The sequence below is a fragment of the Bombyx mandarina genome, chromosome 01 (assembly GCF_030267445.1).
Source record: "Bombyx mandarina strain Sakado chromosome 01, ASM3026744v2".
Taxonomy (NCBI): Eukaryota; Metazoa; Arthropoda; class Insecta; order Lepidoptera; family Bombycidae; genus Bombyx; species Bombyx mandarina.
In genome coordinates, this window is record NC_143208.1 from 13,870,751 (window position 1) to 13,890,527 (window position 19,777).

The 19,777-nt window shown below is 34.3% G+C and overlaps 1 protein-coding gene across 10 annotated transcripts in view; it reads left to right on the plus strand.

The window, feature by feature from the left end:
* Positions 1-13,377: 13,377 nt before the first annotated feature.
* The window catches only part of LOC114252681 (uncharacterized), a 43,452-nt gene continuing 37,052 nt past the window's right edge, over positions 13,378-19,777 (plus strand). For 5 of the 10 annotated variants that reach the window (XM_089730633.1, XM_089730630.1, XM_089730650.1 and 2 more), the window contains exons 1-2: positions 13,378-13,498; positions 13,735-13,840. In XM_089730633.1, coding sequence (XP_089586759.1) covers positions 13,815-13,840 — 26 coding nt within the window. In that variant the 5' untranslated portion in view covers positions 13,378-13,498; positions 13,735-13,814. The remainder of the gene's footprint in view (positions 13,499-13,734; positions 13,841-19,777) is intronic. The other 5 variants (XM_089730617.1, XM_089730655.1, XM_089730663.1 and 2 more) reach the window with 3 other exon arrangements.

The following is a 19,777-nucleotide window of genomic DNA, read 5'->3' on the forward strand; positions in this document are numbered from 1 at the left end:
ACTAGATAGAACTATATTATATTTATATAATGACGTTTATGTATATTTTTTTAAATGCGTATGAGCGAAGCCCTATCCGATGTAGGTCGAGTCAGAGTACAATTAAAACGTCATAGAAACATATAAATACAAATATCGATAAAAACGGTTGTTGTGAACGTTTCATACACTTTTGGTCAAACATTATTAGTAATATATTCCGACATTTCAATTTAGAACATTATTTATATAGGAATTATTAAATTATAGAATTCACGAAGTCACATGCATGTGAAATGTTTAATGCATGTTGAAATATAATGTTAAAAACTTAACATTTAATTATTTGAGGTTATTTTTAGTGGTGATTTTATAAGCAATATTAGTTGGCGCTGTTTATAATCGTAATGTTATGCGTAGCTTATATTGACGTGGAGAAAAAAGAGGATTGTGGATTTAATAATAAAATGTATTTTCATTGCACCCGAATGCAGGAAAATTCATGAGATTGTTGTCTTTAAGCACTAAAATCCGATATAAAATTTTCGAGGGTAGTTGTCATTTCACAACAGTATTTATTTTAATATAAACGATTGACTAATACCATTTGGGCTGTATCAGCGATAATCTCTAGACGGCTGTCACAGTTTAATCGTATTTTGTATTATTTGTCGACGATATATTTAAAAATTTCATAATATTTTTCTATTTCTTCACTATAAACTTTGCGCTGTATGTACTCTCAATTTTAATAATTACAATTACATTTTTGTAGAGTACTAGCAAAATGTTATACTCAATAAAGCCATTTATCAAGCGTATTAGGTATTAATAAGAAAAAAAATATTTAGCGAAAAGCTATAAATAAATACAAAAAAAAAAAGATATGTACGAATAGCTATTATGGTTTGAATATTATATTATATTTATAGATTAGTCTTGTGATGTGTTCATTTTTAATATTTTAGTGCCATTTTACATTGGCACGTTTCTTATAATATGTGTGTAATTATTTAGTAATTTTCGTCGGTTAAACTGTCATGTATGTGCGATTTGTAAAGTTTATTTGTAATCAAACAATATTTGTGATTGAGGAGCGTCTAAACAAAAATCAAGACATCAAATATCGCATTATTTTTTGTAATTATAATATAAAATAATCTTCACATATCTTAAGAATTTTTGATTTTAATATGAACGAAATCTACCCGTTGTTGATAACACAGTTACAGATTCTTGATTCCGTAAAATTTGGATATTTATGTTCAGATCAGTGTGATGAGTACGTAAATACGGAATATTTAAATTGCCACAGTTAAAATTAAATGTCAAAATATAATTTGTCAGTTTTTGTTCCGACTCTCGTCAATATTACTACGTACAAGGCGTATTGGGAAGTGTTCTTGAATTCCTAACTGAAAATAAATTGGAAGTATCATTAATATAATAGAATAGGGATAATTCGTTTTAGTAAGATCCGGTGAGTTCGTGTATCGTAGTAACTCCAACCTAGGCGTATTCCGCCTCACTACGATCAGTTACATGACTTTCGAAAATAATAAAAATAGCATCAAAATAATAAAATTTACGATAATGTTTTTTGCAATCAACACTTTACTTTATTTTTTTATAAGAACCCACACCTTTCAATATACCCTGTATTATATGCACACCTATGTATTTAGTATTAATGTCTTATAATAACCAGATAGGTAATTTCAGTCAATCTAATTTTATGAAACTCGAAGGTGAAAAAAAGCAAATGTTTTGGTACCTTTGCGACGTTTTTTTATTTTATGGAATAATTTTGAAATTGACCCTTTTTTTTAAATTCCCCTTAAAATAAGGAAAATATGTATTATTGCACTTTAACGTAGATAATTCAAATAATATACATAAAATTAGTAATAATCATTCTCTTTATTGTCTCTGGTATTGCGTCATAAGGCTATGCAAAACTAAATGCTTTGTTTTACTCCGACGAAATGAAGGCGGTTATTTAATTTTTGAATGAAAAAAAATGACTGAACAACTTGAGATCAAACTTTACAAAAAATATTAAAATGAAAACGTTCAAGTACAAGATAGTAATGTGTGAATGGAAAGGAATTCTAGAAATTAATATTAACGAAAGAAAGATAAATAAATGAAAAGCCACAATTATGGTATTGTCCTTTTTACAGCGATATATTTACATAAAAATTCAGTTTCAGTAATTTTATTGTCTATTTGTTTTATTTTAATGTCAATTTTATTGACCGACTCAACGATTAATCCAAAATTGGTTTTGTATCATCTTTGATTGGAATCATTGATGGATGCGCATGAGCAATTATTACAAGTACAAAACTAAAATTGAGGATTTTTTTTGTTTTTGTTTTAACGTTAATGCAAATTGAAATCGTTAAACATTGCTCTCAATTAAAAAATATTAACAGTTTTTCGTTGATCACGTAGTGTTGATTGTATTGTTTGATTTCAAATTGTCGTTAAACTTTTTCATCCGATACCTGTAAATATTTAGCGCAATTTATTTAATTATAGAAAATTTAATAAGTTTATTGTGATAAAGATTTTTATTTCCGTGTGAGTTCGTCTTGTTTATAATATTAAAAAAAAAAGTAGAATTGTATTAAGAAACTTGAATTATTTTGGTAACAATAATACAATAGCATTGTCGCTATGTATCACGACGTTTAATAAACATAAATTATAGTAATATCGATTGTTTTTATTTTATTGAACCTTTCAAATTTTGCTCTTATATATTACCCACCCATGTACTTTATCGTCAGTTAGAATAAATCTATAATTCAGAATCTCAGAAAAGCGTTATAAGATGTTTTTGTTCTGAATCATTAGGAATAGTCATTTCGTATTAATTTTGTTTTTTTATAATCAACTCAGGTCACGAAAACGTATAAGCTCGCTTTGCCATTGATATTATGATGTCTCGAATTTGAAAAGAGATTTGATGCTTTATTCACGAAAAAAAATTTAAATTCAAGATAACTTTACTCAAAGACCTGCAAATGCATTATTTCCACTTCTGAGTCCCAACTTATTCACTTAGCAACGCGATTGTTTCTTGCAAAATATGTATTATTTTTATTGAAATCCATTGCAATTTTATCATCGATTTTTAGAAATTTCGGGAAAAAGCCTGGAGAGGAGTTATCTATGGTACGAATGATCTCTAAATAAGCATTGTGAATGAACAATGATGTTGAGTGGTAGTTCCTGGTAGTGCAGGAACAGTTATTAAAATTATTATAACGATATTATATTATTATTATTATCTTATTATTAAAACGAGATTGCATTGATAGACATAATTTCGACATCGAGGCTTTAAATATTTTTTTCATTGTAAGCACCAATGGATAATGTTTTTTCCTTTTTAATTATTTCCTTGTATAATCAAATTAACTGTATATTTTCAATGTTAGTTTTTTTTATTGCTTAAATGTGTGGACGAGCTCACAGCCCACCTGGTATTAAGTGGTAACTGTATCCCATAGACATCTACAACGTAAATAAGCCACCTTGAGATATAAGCTCTAAAGTCTCACTCAGTGTATTTACTACGGCTCCCTCACCCTTCAAACCGAAACGCATTACTGCTTCACGGCCGAAATAGGCGGAGTGGTGGTACCTACCCGTGCGGACTCACAAGAGGTCCTACCACCAATAGTTACGCAAATTATAATTTTGCGGGTTTCATTTTTATACACGATGTTATTCCTTCACCGTGGAAGTCAATCGTGAACATTTGTTGAGTACGTATTTCATTAGAAAAATTGGTACCAGCCTGGGATACGAACACCGGTACATCGTTCAACACGAATGCACCGGACGTCTTATCCTTTAGTCCACGACGACTTACAAGATTATGTTGTCAGTAGTAGCAGTAGTAGTAGTAGCGGTAGTACCTACACTATTTGCCTTTAATGAAGTAACGACACTTCATTTCGTGGTCTGTTGTTTAGTGGATGCCGGACGTCAAATAATTTACAGGATAAAAATGTCCTGCAAGTTCATCAATAATCACTGTGCAAACTTAATGAATGACGTTTCAATGGAATTCTGCAATCTCACCCGTTAGAGCGAGATTGGTTTCAAAAATTTTCTCGTTACCTCAACGAGCACTCAAAACTAATCGGTGTTGTCGCGCTATCATTTTCTCGTCCAGGGTTCTTATAAAACCTAGACAACAAACGATGTCGCGATTTAGTATTTATTTCCAGTGCCATCTATTGGCGGCATTCTCAATTGGCAAACGCTAATATTTTGGCTCCAAATCATGTAATGTTGTAATATTAAATATTATAATTATCAGAATTTTTATTGACTTGATAAGAAGAATATCCAGCTAACTTTACCCTAGATAGTTTAAGAACATTATGTGTGTTATTTAGTGCATTATAATAAGAATGTAGTTACTGGAATTGTCTTTTTCGTTAATTAACTGAAGATCCGGATTAAAATGTCACCTCGTATATAGTTGAATTCTCAATTTTTTTCTTTGCGTTCTTTTGTCAACATTCGGCAATTATTAATAATACTTATAAAAAGCACGAAAGGTCTTTGATTTATAAAATTTGTGATCGTCCTCATTTCGTCCCGAGCTCTAAAATAACTTTATTATTAATTTTAAACTGTCTCCAGATCGTCTAGACGAGAAAGTTCTCAAAAGAAAAGGACTGTGTTCGTTTTTAATTACTAAAAAAAATAAAAATTCACGAGATGAGGAATGTGTTACGTATAACTTACTGTATATTTTTGATAACGAGAAACTTAGGTACCAGAATATTTTTTGCATTTACTGTAGATTGGTTACGTAAATTATTATTAATTTTCGACTCAATCTTACATTGCTAAGAGAAAACAACTGTTATAGCTTAATTAGCTTATTACCAATACTTTTTAGTTCAGTTCACTGTTTTAGAATTGAATTACAAATCCTTTCAACCTGTCTAGTCCGGCGTGAAGGGCTGAGGGTGACCGGGGAGGGGACACCCTAGCCAGACAGTCGTCGGTACATGCCCTTTAATCGATTAAGTCGTGTTTAGAATTCCTAGCGCTCATGCTTACTAATTTTGGTTATCATTACTTTGATAGTAAACACTGCTTTGCAGTAAAGTATTATCACCGTCGCACATAAGGAAGTACAGTGCAAAAATATGTCCACAATGTGTATTCATTAAAGTTCTAAAGGGAAGTTCCTTATCTATCTATTTATTCAAGTATTTGTTGGTATAGGATTGGATTGATCATTCTATATAACCTTGGGAATTAGTTAATATCACGTTATGAAAAATGTGAAAATAGACACTTATCAATACTTCAACTTCGTCGTGCGTTCATTGGATTTTTGATCGTAAGTATGACAAGTATAGACTGGATATAGATTGGATAGTATAGATTGGAGTGAAATAATATTGGTATTTTATTATTATTGCTACGCAAAGGTGAAACATCTCGCGAACTCCAATTTATTAGTTGGTTAACCGTACCTCATGGACATAGCGTGTTTGTCTCCATTCATCTTGAGACACGAGGTTCAAGTACCAATGGTATAAACGCAGTCCTAGCCTTCAAACTGTAGCAGCACATTACCGCCACGTGGCAGAAATAGGTAAGATATAGGAACCTATCTCTAGACTAACAAAACAACATAGCATATTATTAATATCAGTGGTGTGGATTGGGAGAGGCCTATGTCCAGCAGTGGACGACTGTGGGCTGTTGATGATGATGATGATGACATGTGTATGTAGCTAAATTACTAAAAATACACGCTTCAATAACAAACCGATCTAACAATTAATGTTCTACCGATAATCATTTTTATCATTTTGATACTGGTCAGGATATTAGAGTAATAAAATTGCGGTATTGTGATCTGCGTTTGATTTGTGTGCAAATTTTCAAGTTAATAGGACTTCTTGAAAATGATCTTCAAAGGTCGCGTTACATATAGACAAACAAAGCAAACTTAGAAATGCGTTTTAGAAACTACTTCATACTACTGTGGATTATAGTATTACTAGATAAAAATTGCTAATAAAAATAATTTTTTTTTTTTTTTTTTTTTTTCATGTGTTTAAGAGTGTAATCTATATATTAATACGTGAAGCAAAAACTTTGTATCCCTTTTTACGAAAATTGCGCGGACGGAGGAGTATGAAATTTTCCATACATATAGAGAATATAGAGAAGAAGTGCATAATGCAATTTTTTTTTAAATAATGCATAAAAGATACATTAAATCAATAAAGAAAACATCACACACACTACATACCATGTATTTGACACACACACGCATGCATACTATTTATTGTCAAACTTTTGTTCTTGACGTCTGTTGTCAAATTGAGAATAGGTTAAATATTGTTCGTCTTTTTAATATTTTTTATAGTGTAATCTTGGCGAAATTTGTGATTATAGAAGTATAAAATACAATCATAATAGTGTACAAACCTACAATTCCAATAATTATAGTCGAATTTCGACTGCTGCGGGACCTCTAGTACAAATAAATTAAAGAGAGCTATATCACACCCAATTCTGAAAAAATGACTCACATAACAGAATGATGTCAACAAATATAATATCTAGATATTTTTTACCTCGGTTACCACTTGTCTGTTGTAATCTAGTCCATGAGACGTGTAAAGGCAAAGTTTTTGTTTTGTGCTTTTTGTAAACTAAAATGTGTTTGTGAATAATTTACAAAAATGAGCATGACTAATAGGTTTTATTGAGAGTGTCTGTGTGTGTAAAGGAATTGAAACTAAGGATTTTAAATTTTAGATATCTGCGAAGATTATTACTTTTGATTGTTTCTATTGTACTCAATTATATAAAATATTTTTATGGTGTTATCTATTATAGTATTATGTATTTTAATATGGCCGTCGCCGAAATCATTAACATGACATTTTAAAAGTGATGTATACTAGCTCCGAACAGGGCTAATGATGAAAATCTTCACGCTTTGGAAATATTCTTCAGAAAAACTTCATGTTGTTTACTTTGTAACTATGTCGCAAATAAAATTAAATGGTGAGGAAATCGACAATGGTCCCTTTTATTTCTAGCTATCTTCTAACGGTTACGATAGGCTATTCTGATTTCTCCTTTACTGGTGGTGAGCTCATGGGGTAAGCCCCAAGGCTAAGGCCTTAGAGATCTTACTAACATCTGCCCTAGCAAGAGCACTACTTCGTTAAGATAATAATTGTGATCCACTGAGAAGATCAGTAGTAGGCTGTGTTTATGGATTAACCCTAATAAGGCTAATGAAGAACTTTATTTCAAAGTTTGATGATTTTTGTTTTTTGTTGCCCTTGTAGGCAAACGAGTATACGGCCCACCTGGTGGTGAGTGGTTACCGTCGCCCATGGACTTCAGCAATGCCAGGGGCAGAGCCAAGCCGCTGCCTACCTCTAATGCTTTATTCAGAAATAAAAATATAAATAAGTCTACGGCCCTTTCGTATGAGATTCACAAGATATACCGCTGGACCTTTACAGGAATTTCGAACAATCGATCCTTTTTTAAATTAGTCTATTTAATAAAATACCCGTAAAACTAAATAAGTAAATACATCAATTTTAAATATCCATGTTTGCAACCACAAACCAATTTTGTTTTGTTTTATTGCATATACAGGACGTTTTGTCGTCTCAGCCAAAGCGGGTAGGTGCCACCAACCCGCCTATTCTTACCGCGAAACAGTAATGTGTTCGGTTTGAAGGGCGGGGCGGAATATTTAGTATTAAGTACTAGTATTTTTACAGACGATCATTGGATCCATAAGATTTGAACTAATCTTCTACATTACAATACAATACAAGCAATAAACAGCGTCTATGTATAGTGATTGCTTCAATTTGGGACTAATGTTCTTGAAGAGAGTTCGTTTTAAAGCTTTAGTGCTAGGAATAACTACTTACTAGACAATGAGCAGGCTAGATTTTACGATACTTACTTACCTATAACTTTTAATAAATTTTCTGAGTCAGACTGTCGCCATTCTCTGGAATATTTTTTGTAGCTATTAATCACCCACAGGATACGCTGTATGTACATGTCCTTATATAAATACATACATAATTGTTATTTTATTCCATACTAGCTGACCCGGCAGACTTCGTAGTCCTTCAATCGATAAATAAAAGACACATCAAAGGAAAAACAAAATTGTTTGTTTTTATGTAATTCCGAGCTTTTTTTATATTTTCTCACCTTTTAAACCTTCCCTGGACTTTCACGAATAATTCAAGATCAAAATTATCCAAATCGGTCCAGCCGTTCTCGAGTTTTAGCGAGACTAACGAACAGCAATTCATTTTTATATGTAGAGATTATTATGACTAGGTCTCTCGCTTTTAACATTACAATTTTGTAAAAGCATAGGTATTTGTTATGTAATGTCTAATAAAAATCCATTAATGATATGGAATATTTTATGGAACGCCAGCAGTACTGCGTTGCAAGTCATCAGAGAAAGCATGGTGGTGTCCACTCATGGGGACTGACAATAAGCTCTTCCATCACTGTAATTATGGAGAAAATAGGGGTACGGTGAGAAATAATTTTAGGAATACCACAGGAGTTGACCAGTCGATTTCCGTATCTCCTATTTCTTCCAGTGATTTCGACAAACTATTATCAGTATTAATAGAATTATCTGAGGTAAGTCTGGTACAAACGCTGTTATTTATTCGAAACAGGACCAGCTTCATGGAGAACATGTAATTTTATTGGAATTCACATTTTCTCTTTACTAGAATAAAAATGTTTTTCATTTTTTTTATATGTACGTACATACGTCATACTTGCCTTTAACAAAGCTGATGCGTTACTAAAAGGGTACCCACGTGTGAGCCACGAGAACACGTTTCGCATCATATTTCTGAAATACTGCAAATGTTCTGGTGGAGACTTGGATTTCTGACTAACGTTTCTTTGTTGCAACCTCTTGAATGAGAGGCAATAAATTAAAGATGACAGGTTTATTAGTCCTTGCAAAAATCTTCTTCGGTAATATTTCGTTTCGATCGTTTCACCGGTAATGTCTGATTTACAACATCTCATGTGCAGAACTCTTACATCAGACGACGTTTGGTGACACAGTTGAAGTCGGAGCCTGTAAAGTGAAATACTTCGTAGTAGGTTTTCACATCCTTTCCGTGAAACATGATATTTTTAGTTCCACGTACGTGGCTTTTTTTTAACGCTTGTGAATCATACTTTACGCATTGCTGGCCATGGGTATACGGGGAGTGTGTTTCAGACTCCGGCGTCTCGAATGAAGAAGAAGACACAGAAGAAAACGACCAAGGCTCCCTCAGCCAGACTGTGGCTAGACTTCCACGGGTGTCCCGCTGCCACTGGCTTGATTTTCGGCGCCCTCAGACGTAGCTGTATCTTCTTTCTTCCTTCTCGGGGGCTTGACGCAGACCTTGCCTCCGGAGACATGGCTCACCGCTTTCCCGTCAGAGACACAGATGATGCATGGTCAATATCGATAGATGAAATGTTGAAAATGCAATCTTTAAGTGTCACATAACCAGAAGTCAAGCTCGTGTTCCTAGTAAAGGATCGAGGCGACTCAATTATTATTAAATTATTTTAGTTGTTAGTTTTATATTTAACAGTTTTCATCTTAGGCCTTTTTCTTTTTTTTTTTTCTTGTAGAGGGCCGAACCTCCTACGAGGTCCCCGCGCAAAAGGGGCGCGCGGGGTATGTGAGACTCTACGATCTGCATGGTGTTGTGAGCAGACCGCGGGCCCAAGGATTTTAGGGCCCATCCACTAAACGACTCCCCTGCACTCTTACACCCGACGTCCGATCCCCTCCGAGGTCAGAACCCGGATGAGGTAGGGGGGCTACCGCGGTCAACACTACAACCAGACGGCGCGGCTCACCCCAAGGACGCCCAGCCGACGGAGCCTTCGAGGCGAATCGAAGGCTCTGAAACGTCGGCCGTCTCGGTACGGCAGCCCGTCGGGCCGCCTAGACAGTGCCAACCATCATGATTTTATTTAGTTTATATTTCTATGTACTATACCAGAATAAATGGTTGAAGGAAATTCATGTAACAGATTTTACAAACTCAAATCAATTTCTATCAAGTTGTTATGTCGTAAGCTTTAGATTTATTCTCTATGTTATTCTCTTGTATTTTTTATTGCTATAAAAATACATTCATAGCATTAAAATTTGTTCACAGCTACAAAAAAATAAAATCGATTACAAAAAGAAGAGAAAATGGTATTGAACTGTTCTGTCTTTGCCTATTTGTATATGGATTAGTCATTACTAAATTTGATTTGAACAAAAATTTACTTTTATTTGATTCGACCCATTTATATTTAGTTAAGTCGTTGAATTTTGGCCTAAATTATGGTATTAAAATCAAAACTAAAATTATTTTTTATGTAGATTCATTTTGAAGAAGACAATCTTGATTTCGCAATAAACAGTAATAATAAATAAAACATTATTGCCAAAAAAATTAATCTTCGTTTTAACCTTGGAATAGTTATAGCGAGTTACACCTATTACATTATGGTCAGTGCTATAGAAAGCCACAAAACACGTAAAATTTTCTAGTAAAAATAGTGATGATAAATTTTGATAGCATGTTTAATGAAATTCCGCAAAATTGCCAAATATTTGACAGAACTACATTCTTATTTTTATTATCTTATATTTTATATTTGGTTGCTCAATTCACAATTATATGCGATCGTAATATGGACTGCGATCTTGACCTTTCGATGAGCGAATCTCCTATTACTTCAGTACGTTTGATTATTAATTACACTTTTTTTATTTTAATATCTATTTTTAAACCCAAAAAAGCTATATTAAACAGCGGCTGGAGCGACTTTATTAATTGTCTTGAAAACAGTTTTTATAATTATTATTATAGTAGGCGATATAAATTATTTTATCGTTCCTTTAATATATTTTGTACCAACTAGTGTTTTCATAAGAACCTCTATATTACAGGTAAAAACTCATTGGAAATATCTTAAAGCAATGTTTATTGACGAATGACGAAATTATACATTAGGTAAGGCATTATGTCATTAGAAACTCATATCTTTAGCATTTTTATCACGTCACGCTTGTATTGTTAAGTATTTTGGCACATGGGAGCGTTAATGTCGAGATGTCGTTATGCTAATACAAACCGAAGAGGAACAAAACGAGTCTGGACAGATAGGCAGCTACGTCCGACCTTGACTTTTGATGCATTCACGTCTCGATGAAGCTATAAAAGTGCCGTATGTATTCTCGATTCTTAAATTAACATGGCTCTTGTGACGGGCATTTTAATTATTGGTTAATTTGTTCAATTTTGCTATTTTATTTATATATCGAGGTTTTCTTTGTGTTGCTACCTTTGCTTATACACATCAATGCATATACCTCCGACTCAGCCTAAGTCTCGAAGTCTAAATAAAACCGAACATCATTAGACCTTAAAACAATTAATTAGAGTATATTTTACAGCACGCGAAGAAAAACCTTGAGCTTAAGAAGAATCTTTCTCAGTAGACTAACATCAGCAAATCCGCTTGCTATTCGGCAATTGACAATACACAAACATTGTTTAAATCACGGTATTGTTTGTTTTAGATTTTTAGGGATTTATTTATTCTATTAATATGCAACTATTTGTGATTGAACAAAAAAGAAAAAAAATGTAATGACAGTCACTCAAGGGATCCGGGGTCGTTCACCTGTATAACCTGAATAGTAGCTGGACAAATAATATTTACAAAGGTACTTGATCAAATTTAAAAAAAAAACAACTAAAATTAGTATTTCTGAGTATTCGAATGATTTTATTTTGTCCGTGTCCAATCGGTTTTCCTTAAGCGAAACGTAACGACCAAAATTCGCGCAGTCAACTTGTACCTACATACGACCTTTAGAAATTCTCGTGGATTTTTTATAAGAGATCTTTGCGATAATTGATTCTGGTGTCCAGATGCTGCGGTGTTCGCATTTAGTGGTTGTTAAACTGGTTACAGCCCTCTCGAGCTTGGCTTGTTTTAAAACACATCTGCTTTCTTTATTAATACAAAATTACAACGAATCTACTCATTTGCTTTTGAAGCTCGATCGTTCAAGAATAAAAATAATTTTTGACTCGATCAATGCAAAAATTACGCGAACAAACCCCCAAAGGAGAAACCAATTTTTGCTTTCTGCGTATTGTACCTAAATGCGTGCCTGTGACACATGACTTTAACTATGATTGAATAGTGACGTGAATAATAATCAAAAGGTCGCAATTCACCATCAGATTACACTCGTCTTACTTCTAAAGTAATAGATAACGTTACTTGTCATAGGAGATATTCTTAGCTCGTACGCGTATGAGTGTACGCCATTATTGGCTCAAAACATACAGAGGCCGTTAAACAATACAGTTGAGACTCACGTTGTGATATCTAAGAACTACAGCAACTACTGAATATCAGACGAGTCGTGAGCTTGTGACCTGTAAAAATGACGCCTATACGTATGTACCTAGTACTGTGGTGACAGATTTTACCTTTGTAATGTTCAGAATATGAATCGAGCCTGTTCTGACAAACGAAGTGATGAGGTGTTTGACCTCTGATGATGAATTGTCGCTTTAAGGGCAAGCAACGCGTGGCACATTTGTTTCCTTGTTGCGAAACTGGGCGTTTGAACTTTGTATCCGACACGAATAATGCGGTAGGCACGCGATAAATTATCCTAACATTTTTTTTTCATGCCACTGCATAATGTAAATAAAATTACGTGATGTTACGGAAATTGCAATAAAAAAAATACAGCACTTGGATATTTTTTTTTGATACGTTCATAAAATTCAATGTGTTAATTGTTCTTGGTCGTGATTTTTATTAATCGTTACTGTAAATTGGAGTTTATTTTAAAACAATTATACGAAGTGAGAAGCGATGTTTTTTATAGTTACAAAAACAACAATGCATGTGCCGTAATAACGCATCGAATACTTTGACTAGATCGTGTGTAATTTATGAATGTTTGCGTTGGCGCGTTGAAGTCTTTAATATTGAACGCGCAATGCACGTTTATTGTGTGGCTATAAAACAAAAAGTGATTCCCGAATAAGAAATAAATCGTTGCATTGAAACGTGATTATGGTCACTGAAGGAATTTTACAGTTAAAACTATAAAAATATTTGTTGTTAAAATACCGAAAAAAGTACCCAATTTTTCATTTAAATTCGTCCAATTTAGTTCTTGTAAATTAAAACTTTGACTATTTGGAAAGATAATAGAAAAAGCTGTCGTGTAGCGCTCTGAAAGGCCTGAAGCTATCAGAAGGGAGCCTCGAGTCGGACAGGGTTATAGGAGAGGATCCAAGGGTGTAGTAGTTGGTGGGCATGCGGCTATAAGTAAGAGGTGCACGCGCGGCGGCGAGGTTAGTCGCCGTACGGCAGCGCGTTGGTGTCACTCCGTCACCCCCCTCCGGTGCGTTTCACCCCCGCGGCTCCCGCACGCACAGCCTTTCTCACACGATAACCGGCGATCTTCGCTTGCGCAACTTAACTAGAAACCGAAAGGTCGCCGCTATTGGCATTTAAGCGCAGTCTGACATTAGCGTTGCATTTAAATGTGCGATGCACAGCTTCCTCGTTGAGCATCACTGTCGCAACTGTGTGTCGTTTGGGAAAGGCGCGAGTGCTGACGCGAGGTCTCTGTTGCAGTCAGCAGCCCGATAGAGCCGGGCGCCGAGCGCGCACTCACCACTCCTAGTACCCGCACGACCTCACGTCACAACAACGACATGACCGCGTGGCCCGCCGTCGCCCTGTGAGTACACGACAAACATTAACTTATCCTAATACCCTGCATCATGTAACTAACAGATGTATTTGAAAAAATACACGATTTTAGGACCCGATATCACCTTGCGTGTGTTTTACTTGTGTGCCTGTCTGTTTGCTTGTTCTTTCGATCATCGAGATAAAAATGCTTGACCGGTTTTGACTCTGTGATCTGAATTAACGAGTGTATTTTTTGTCTTGCTATAACGAGCCCAATTTTTTTTTGTAAATCCACATTTTTACACAGACGAAGTTGAAACTATATTGCTTACTAACAAATAAATTGCTTTTTTTTATATAAACATTTAAGCCGCCAAAAAGGCAAATCATCTGTGAACATGAAAACTATAAAGTAATCGAAATCAATCATATGTAAAAAGTGTCTAAGGCGTTTGAATAAATTGATTTCAATTTGAACTACGACTCGCGATAATTTTCAATAAATACTAATTGCATAATCAAAAAATCAATGTATTATGTAGTAGTTATTAACGATCCGTTCTCTAGGAAGTTCGTAAATAGCGGACCCGCAATCTCTAGCGAAGGTTAGCGATCAACCGCTCCTCACGTCACCTAAGATGGTTGACACCGCTTGTCAACTGAATCTCATTCGCACTACATTGCCTACAGTCCAAAAAAGTACCAGTAAATATATTTTAGGTGACGCTTATTTTTATTTTATATGAATATTTCAGTTACTATCTACATTTTTAGAAACGTTTCCGATAGACTTAGGTACAATATTTTTTGCCATGAAAATCAACGTGCAGATGTAATGTGTCACTCGACTACTTTCTAATATTGACTATAATTATTATGTGCTCGCACATTGACCAGCGTACGGCTTGACTTGGCTGAGTCCGTCCTTGCGGCGATTCACTTTCAACTTCGGTTTGCATCTATGACGTCCGCGGCGTCGATGACACTGCGTTTCGTTTATAATAAATAATAAATATCGATAAAAATCTGTTCCGATACGATTTCTCGTGTGGAAATCAGGTTTCTGTTGCTCAACAACAGCCAGCCAACTGACATCACGAATGGGGGCGCGCATTTCTCAATGCAAAACATTGCTTATAAAATTATTCACGACTTGCGCCTGTAGTGTACGGATCGTACGCGTAACGCCGCCTGCTCTTGGTTGGCTGCTAACTCACGCGACCAAAATATTATTATTAACCCTCTGAAAATGTCTCGTAGATTCTCCATGGAACCTTAGTATAATTATGTACTTAATAGTTGAGAACAAGATATCAAATGCAAAAGGGTTTGTAGGTTTCTTCATTCTTCCGCAATGGAGTAACGAAACAACGTATTTTTCTGCAAAGGGATACCTTGTAGGCTGGAGAATATATCCTAGTATAGGATATCTTGTATATCAGAGAAATTGCTTATTATATAATTCTCAAATAGCACAGCGAAAACATCGGATACAACTCTGACCACAAATCTATTCACTGATTTATCTTGATATTGTTTTATCTAAATACATTCGGAAACATGGTTACCCATTGTGAGATTTCTTTCTCGTGAACAAATATTCATTTCTGTTCGTATATCAGTAAACGCGGCGACAGTATTATTATTCAAACAACGACCGCAAACAGCGCGTCTTTCACGCTGCGAAACACAACTTTCAACCAGACCCGGGGTGCTCTCGTCACGTTCCGATGTTGTCTCTTACAACAATGATAACATAAACAATATATAAATATAACTTACATCGTTTATAGTACAAAAGCGTTCGCATAGTCGGCATCTATCAAAAAGTATTCATTCCCACAGAAGAAATTAAAGCTTGATGTTATTCGATGTTATTCCTTCACTGTGGAAGTCAATTGCGAGCATTTGTTGAGTACGTACTTCATTAGAAAAATTGGTAACCGCCTGGGATTCGAACACCGGTGCATCGCTCAACACGAACGCACTGCACGTCTTATCCCTTAGGCTACGACGACTTATAAACTTCGAAGAGCGTTGACAGCTTGTTAATATAATTAATAATGTAGATTGGACCACCTAATATCACTAATGGATTTTTAATTAATTTGAATGTACAAAACACAGTTCCTAAATATTGCTGATCGCCCTATTATGTCCGATTCTTCTAAACCGCTTTGTAAATGACATATTTAGACGCAGGATACACGTGTCTAATGTGCATTATCTAACACGTTCCATTGTCAAAGCTCTCTCTGGTTGCGACACAAAGTGTTAAGTAGATGCGCGAATGTACCCACGTACGTTCGAAGATATCGCATTATAATAAATAATAGATAAAGAATACTTCTTTTGCATTGTGTGACCTAACAGCTTTCAGCTTGTATTCAGTCAAATAAGAGTAATTAAACTTAACACTTTTTTGTGAAGCTCACTAATTCAATACAAGTTGTAGTACCCTATAATAAGAAGACCCACGTTATATATAAAAATGAATTGCTGTTCGTTAGTCTCGCTAAAACTCGAGAACGGCTGGACCGATTTGGCTAACTTTGGTCTTGAATTATTTGTGGAAGTCCAGAGAAGGTTTAAAAGATAGATAAATATGAAAATCCTCGGAATTAAATAAAAATAACAATTTTATTTTTCCTTTGATATGTCCCCCGTCGGACGGATTCCTTTTGTTTGTTTTAAGTTTATTTTATACAAAAGTTTAGGTCTTTTATTTATCGATTGAGGCACTACGAAGTCTGCCGGGTCAGCTAGTCGTACATATAAAGCAATGCCGGTATTCAAATTCCACAGGTCGTTATCGACTGTTAAGAAATTAAAATTAAATAATAACGTAATTAACATGAAGTAATGACATAGTGTAATCAGAAATTAATGTAAAAAAAAATTCGTTTGATTATGACGATTCCATTACATTGTTTTATTATCTGCATCATTGAAGATAAAGGAGAGAAAATAATTTAGAAATTTAAAATTCAGCACTAGTTTACCTTCCGATAAAAGACGATGACAAAATCCCTAACTTTAATTTAAAGTAAAATTACGTTTTCGGCTATTTTAAGATAAATTCATAATTACATAGTATGTTTCAGTCATTGCTTTTTAAATATGTTGGGCAAAATAATTTTAATGGTTCTTTTTTTGCATATTTTTTTTTTATATTTTGTAATACATTTCAATGTTATTAGTGTCGGTCACGCTAATGCGGTCACGCTTTGTTATATTTATGACAAAATTTTACATGAAATTTGCATGCGTTCAGTATACCGACGCACTGCCCAACTCGTCATAAATTATTACTTCACTGGTGGTAGGACCTCTTGTGAGTCCGCGCGGGTAGGTACCACCGCCCTGCCTATTTCTGCCGTGGAGCAGTAATGCGTTTCGTTTTGAAGGGTGGGGCAGCCGTTGTAACTATACTGAGATCTTAGAACTTATATCTCAAGGTGGGTGGCGCATTTACGTTGTAGATGTCCATGGGCTCCAGTAACCACTTAACACCACGTGGGTTGTGAAATCGTCCAGCCATCTAAGAAAAAAAAAAAAAAAAAAATAGGGCCTATAGGAACTACAACATTATTACTGCTCTCCTCTTCGAGACCTGAGGTGGTATATTGTACTGTAGTGGTGTTCCACTCTTTAAGCAGCGGGAATGTACTACAAGTTTATCTTGAAGTTTATCTTATCTCCAGCATAACATAATTTTTTAAATGGAGCATCGAATACGAACAATTTAGTTCGAGATATAAAAAAAATTAGTAAACATATTTTATGTAATATAAAAATGTTATAATACTTTGTTTTATGTTTAATAAAAATAAATAAATAAAAGACATAAACCACAGATGCGATTACCTTAAAAGCAGTTGTCTGAATTACGGCTGATACAATCAGTTTCCTTTTTTCGTTCTAAACAAATAAGATTTTAAGATTTTATCTGATTTGTGTCGCCCACAGTAATAACTACAAATGGTCTTAAACCACACAAAGTATCATTTTTTTTTGTTTTGCCTGTCATAAAACACGGACCAAAACGTGATGTTAAGTAACGAAGTTTTTTTTTGTAAAACTCGAACTGCATTTACATCTCAAATTTGAAAAAAAAAGTATGTAAATCTGTTTAGAGCATTTCGAAAAATCCGAAAAAAATTATTAAAAATATTTTTCACACGAGGTCAAGTGAACTCTGCAGAAATATTCTATATCATTCTCTCGCAGATCAAAGCCTATAAACTGTCCATGTATGTCAACGATTGTCTAGTTTCATTTATTTTTTCATCTACGCTCAAATCACGACGATGATAAGAAGTTATCACTTTAAAAAACGTTATACTCCTTTACTTCAGTCTTGTAACCTAAAGGTGTGACTAGGTCATAACCTTTCTGTCAGAACCGATCATTGGAACAGTATTGTTACGAAATTCTGTCATGCAATTGTCAAATAATTTACGTAACCATGCTAATAAGTAATGACATTAAGAATGTCTTATAAAAAAATGTACAAGAGTAAATAGATTTAATTAGCAAGCCTTACTGTCGTTACGAAGAAAGTCTGTCGTGTATCGTGTGGCAATAAGCTGGTGTCGATACAATTATTTCAATGCGTCATGTATGTCCGTGTTCAATAAAACACCTAATTCAGTAGTTTCAACATATTTTTGTCGAGATTGCAAGGATTGTTTTCACTTTCCCTTTTTAAAAAAAAAAACATTTTGTTACGTGTCTTCGTAACTAATGCGAAATTCGTTTTGGCTTTTGTTTTTCGAATACAAATTACGATGTAGGAATTTCTCCGTGCTATAGATTTTCGATACGATGATAGAGCGGTCGTGAAGAAAAGAAAGTTGTATTTACTGAACGCATTTATATCGTTATTGGACGCGTGCTTCAACTTCAAACATTTCAATTTATAATGAGTAGCGGTGTCTTACGTTTCATGATTGTTATAGTCAAAGACTTCCTTCCTATAAAGAGTTTCACGTTTGTCTGCGTTACACATATACAATGTGAGATGTATTTCTAAATAACTTAAACCTTTCTAATTTTAGTGCGGTTTTTTCACTGAAATCATGTAATTTACCGTTTTCAGGTATATCATATGGCCATTGTCAAGTTTTAATTATCTCTTTGGCAACGTGTGCTTTCGTCATATACGCGTTGTCAATTTTTGTGCCAGCCCAGTAACCAAGCCGGGCTATTGTTTATGAGCTTGCTCTCATAATTAGTACGTTACCCAACGTGATGTTGCGTTGTCCGGCTCACTCAGACAATGCCCAGCAATGAGTTCCCGTGACGTCTGAAGGTAAAATTGTCTTGAGTTAAAAGACATTTATGATACGGACAATAATGGTTGTTTCATAATTCTTCTGACTAGTATAGTTTTACATTAAATGGGATATTGTTTTCTTATTTTATTTTGGTTGAAAGTAAGATTGTCATTGCTTGTTAAATAAATCGATTGATTAATTAAGTTTAATTTATAATTTGATCCTGTGAAATTGCGAGTTCAATATAGGTTAAAAATTAAAGCACTAATCACATGACAGCGATCGAAGGTAACGAACTATTATTGATGGCTTATAAAATAAAAAATAATAAAGACTCACTAAAAATAACGGGTAAGAAAACAGAGTTGTTGATTTAGTGAGCAGGATGTAGGTGTATATGTACCGGAGTGACCGGTCCGGTGCTTCGTCCACGGACGCGTCATTGCGATGATCCAAGACATCTTCGTGCGACCTTCACTTTCGCTTCATGAGAATTATTTATTTAAGCTCCGTTTATCTATACTTAATATTATAAAGAGGAAAGATTTGTTTGTTTGTATTGAATAGGCTCCGAAACTATTGAACCGATTTGAAAAATTCTTTCACTGTTTTGAAGCTACACTATTCTCGAGAGACATAGGCTATAATATTTTTTGAAAAATTTAGGGATCCTTACTAAAATTACAATAATGTAACCCAAGGTG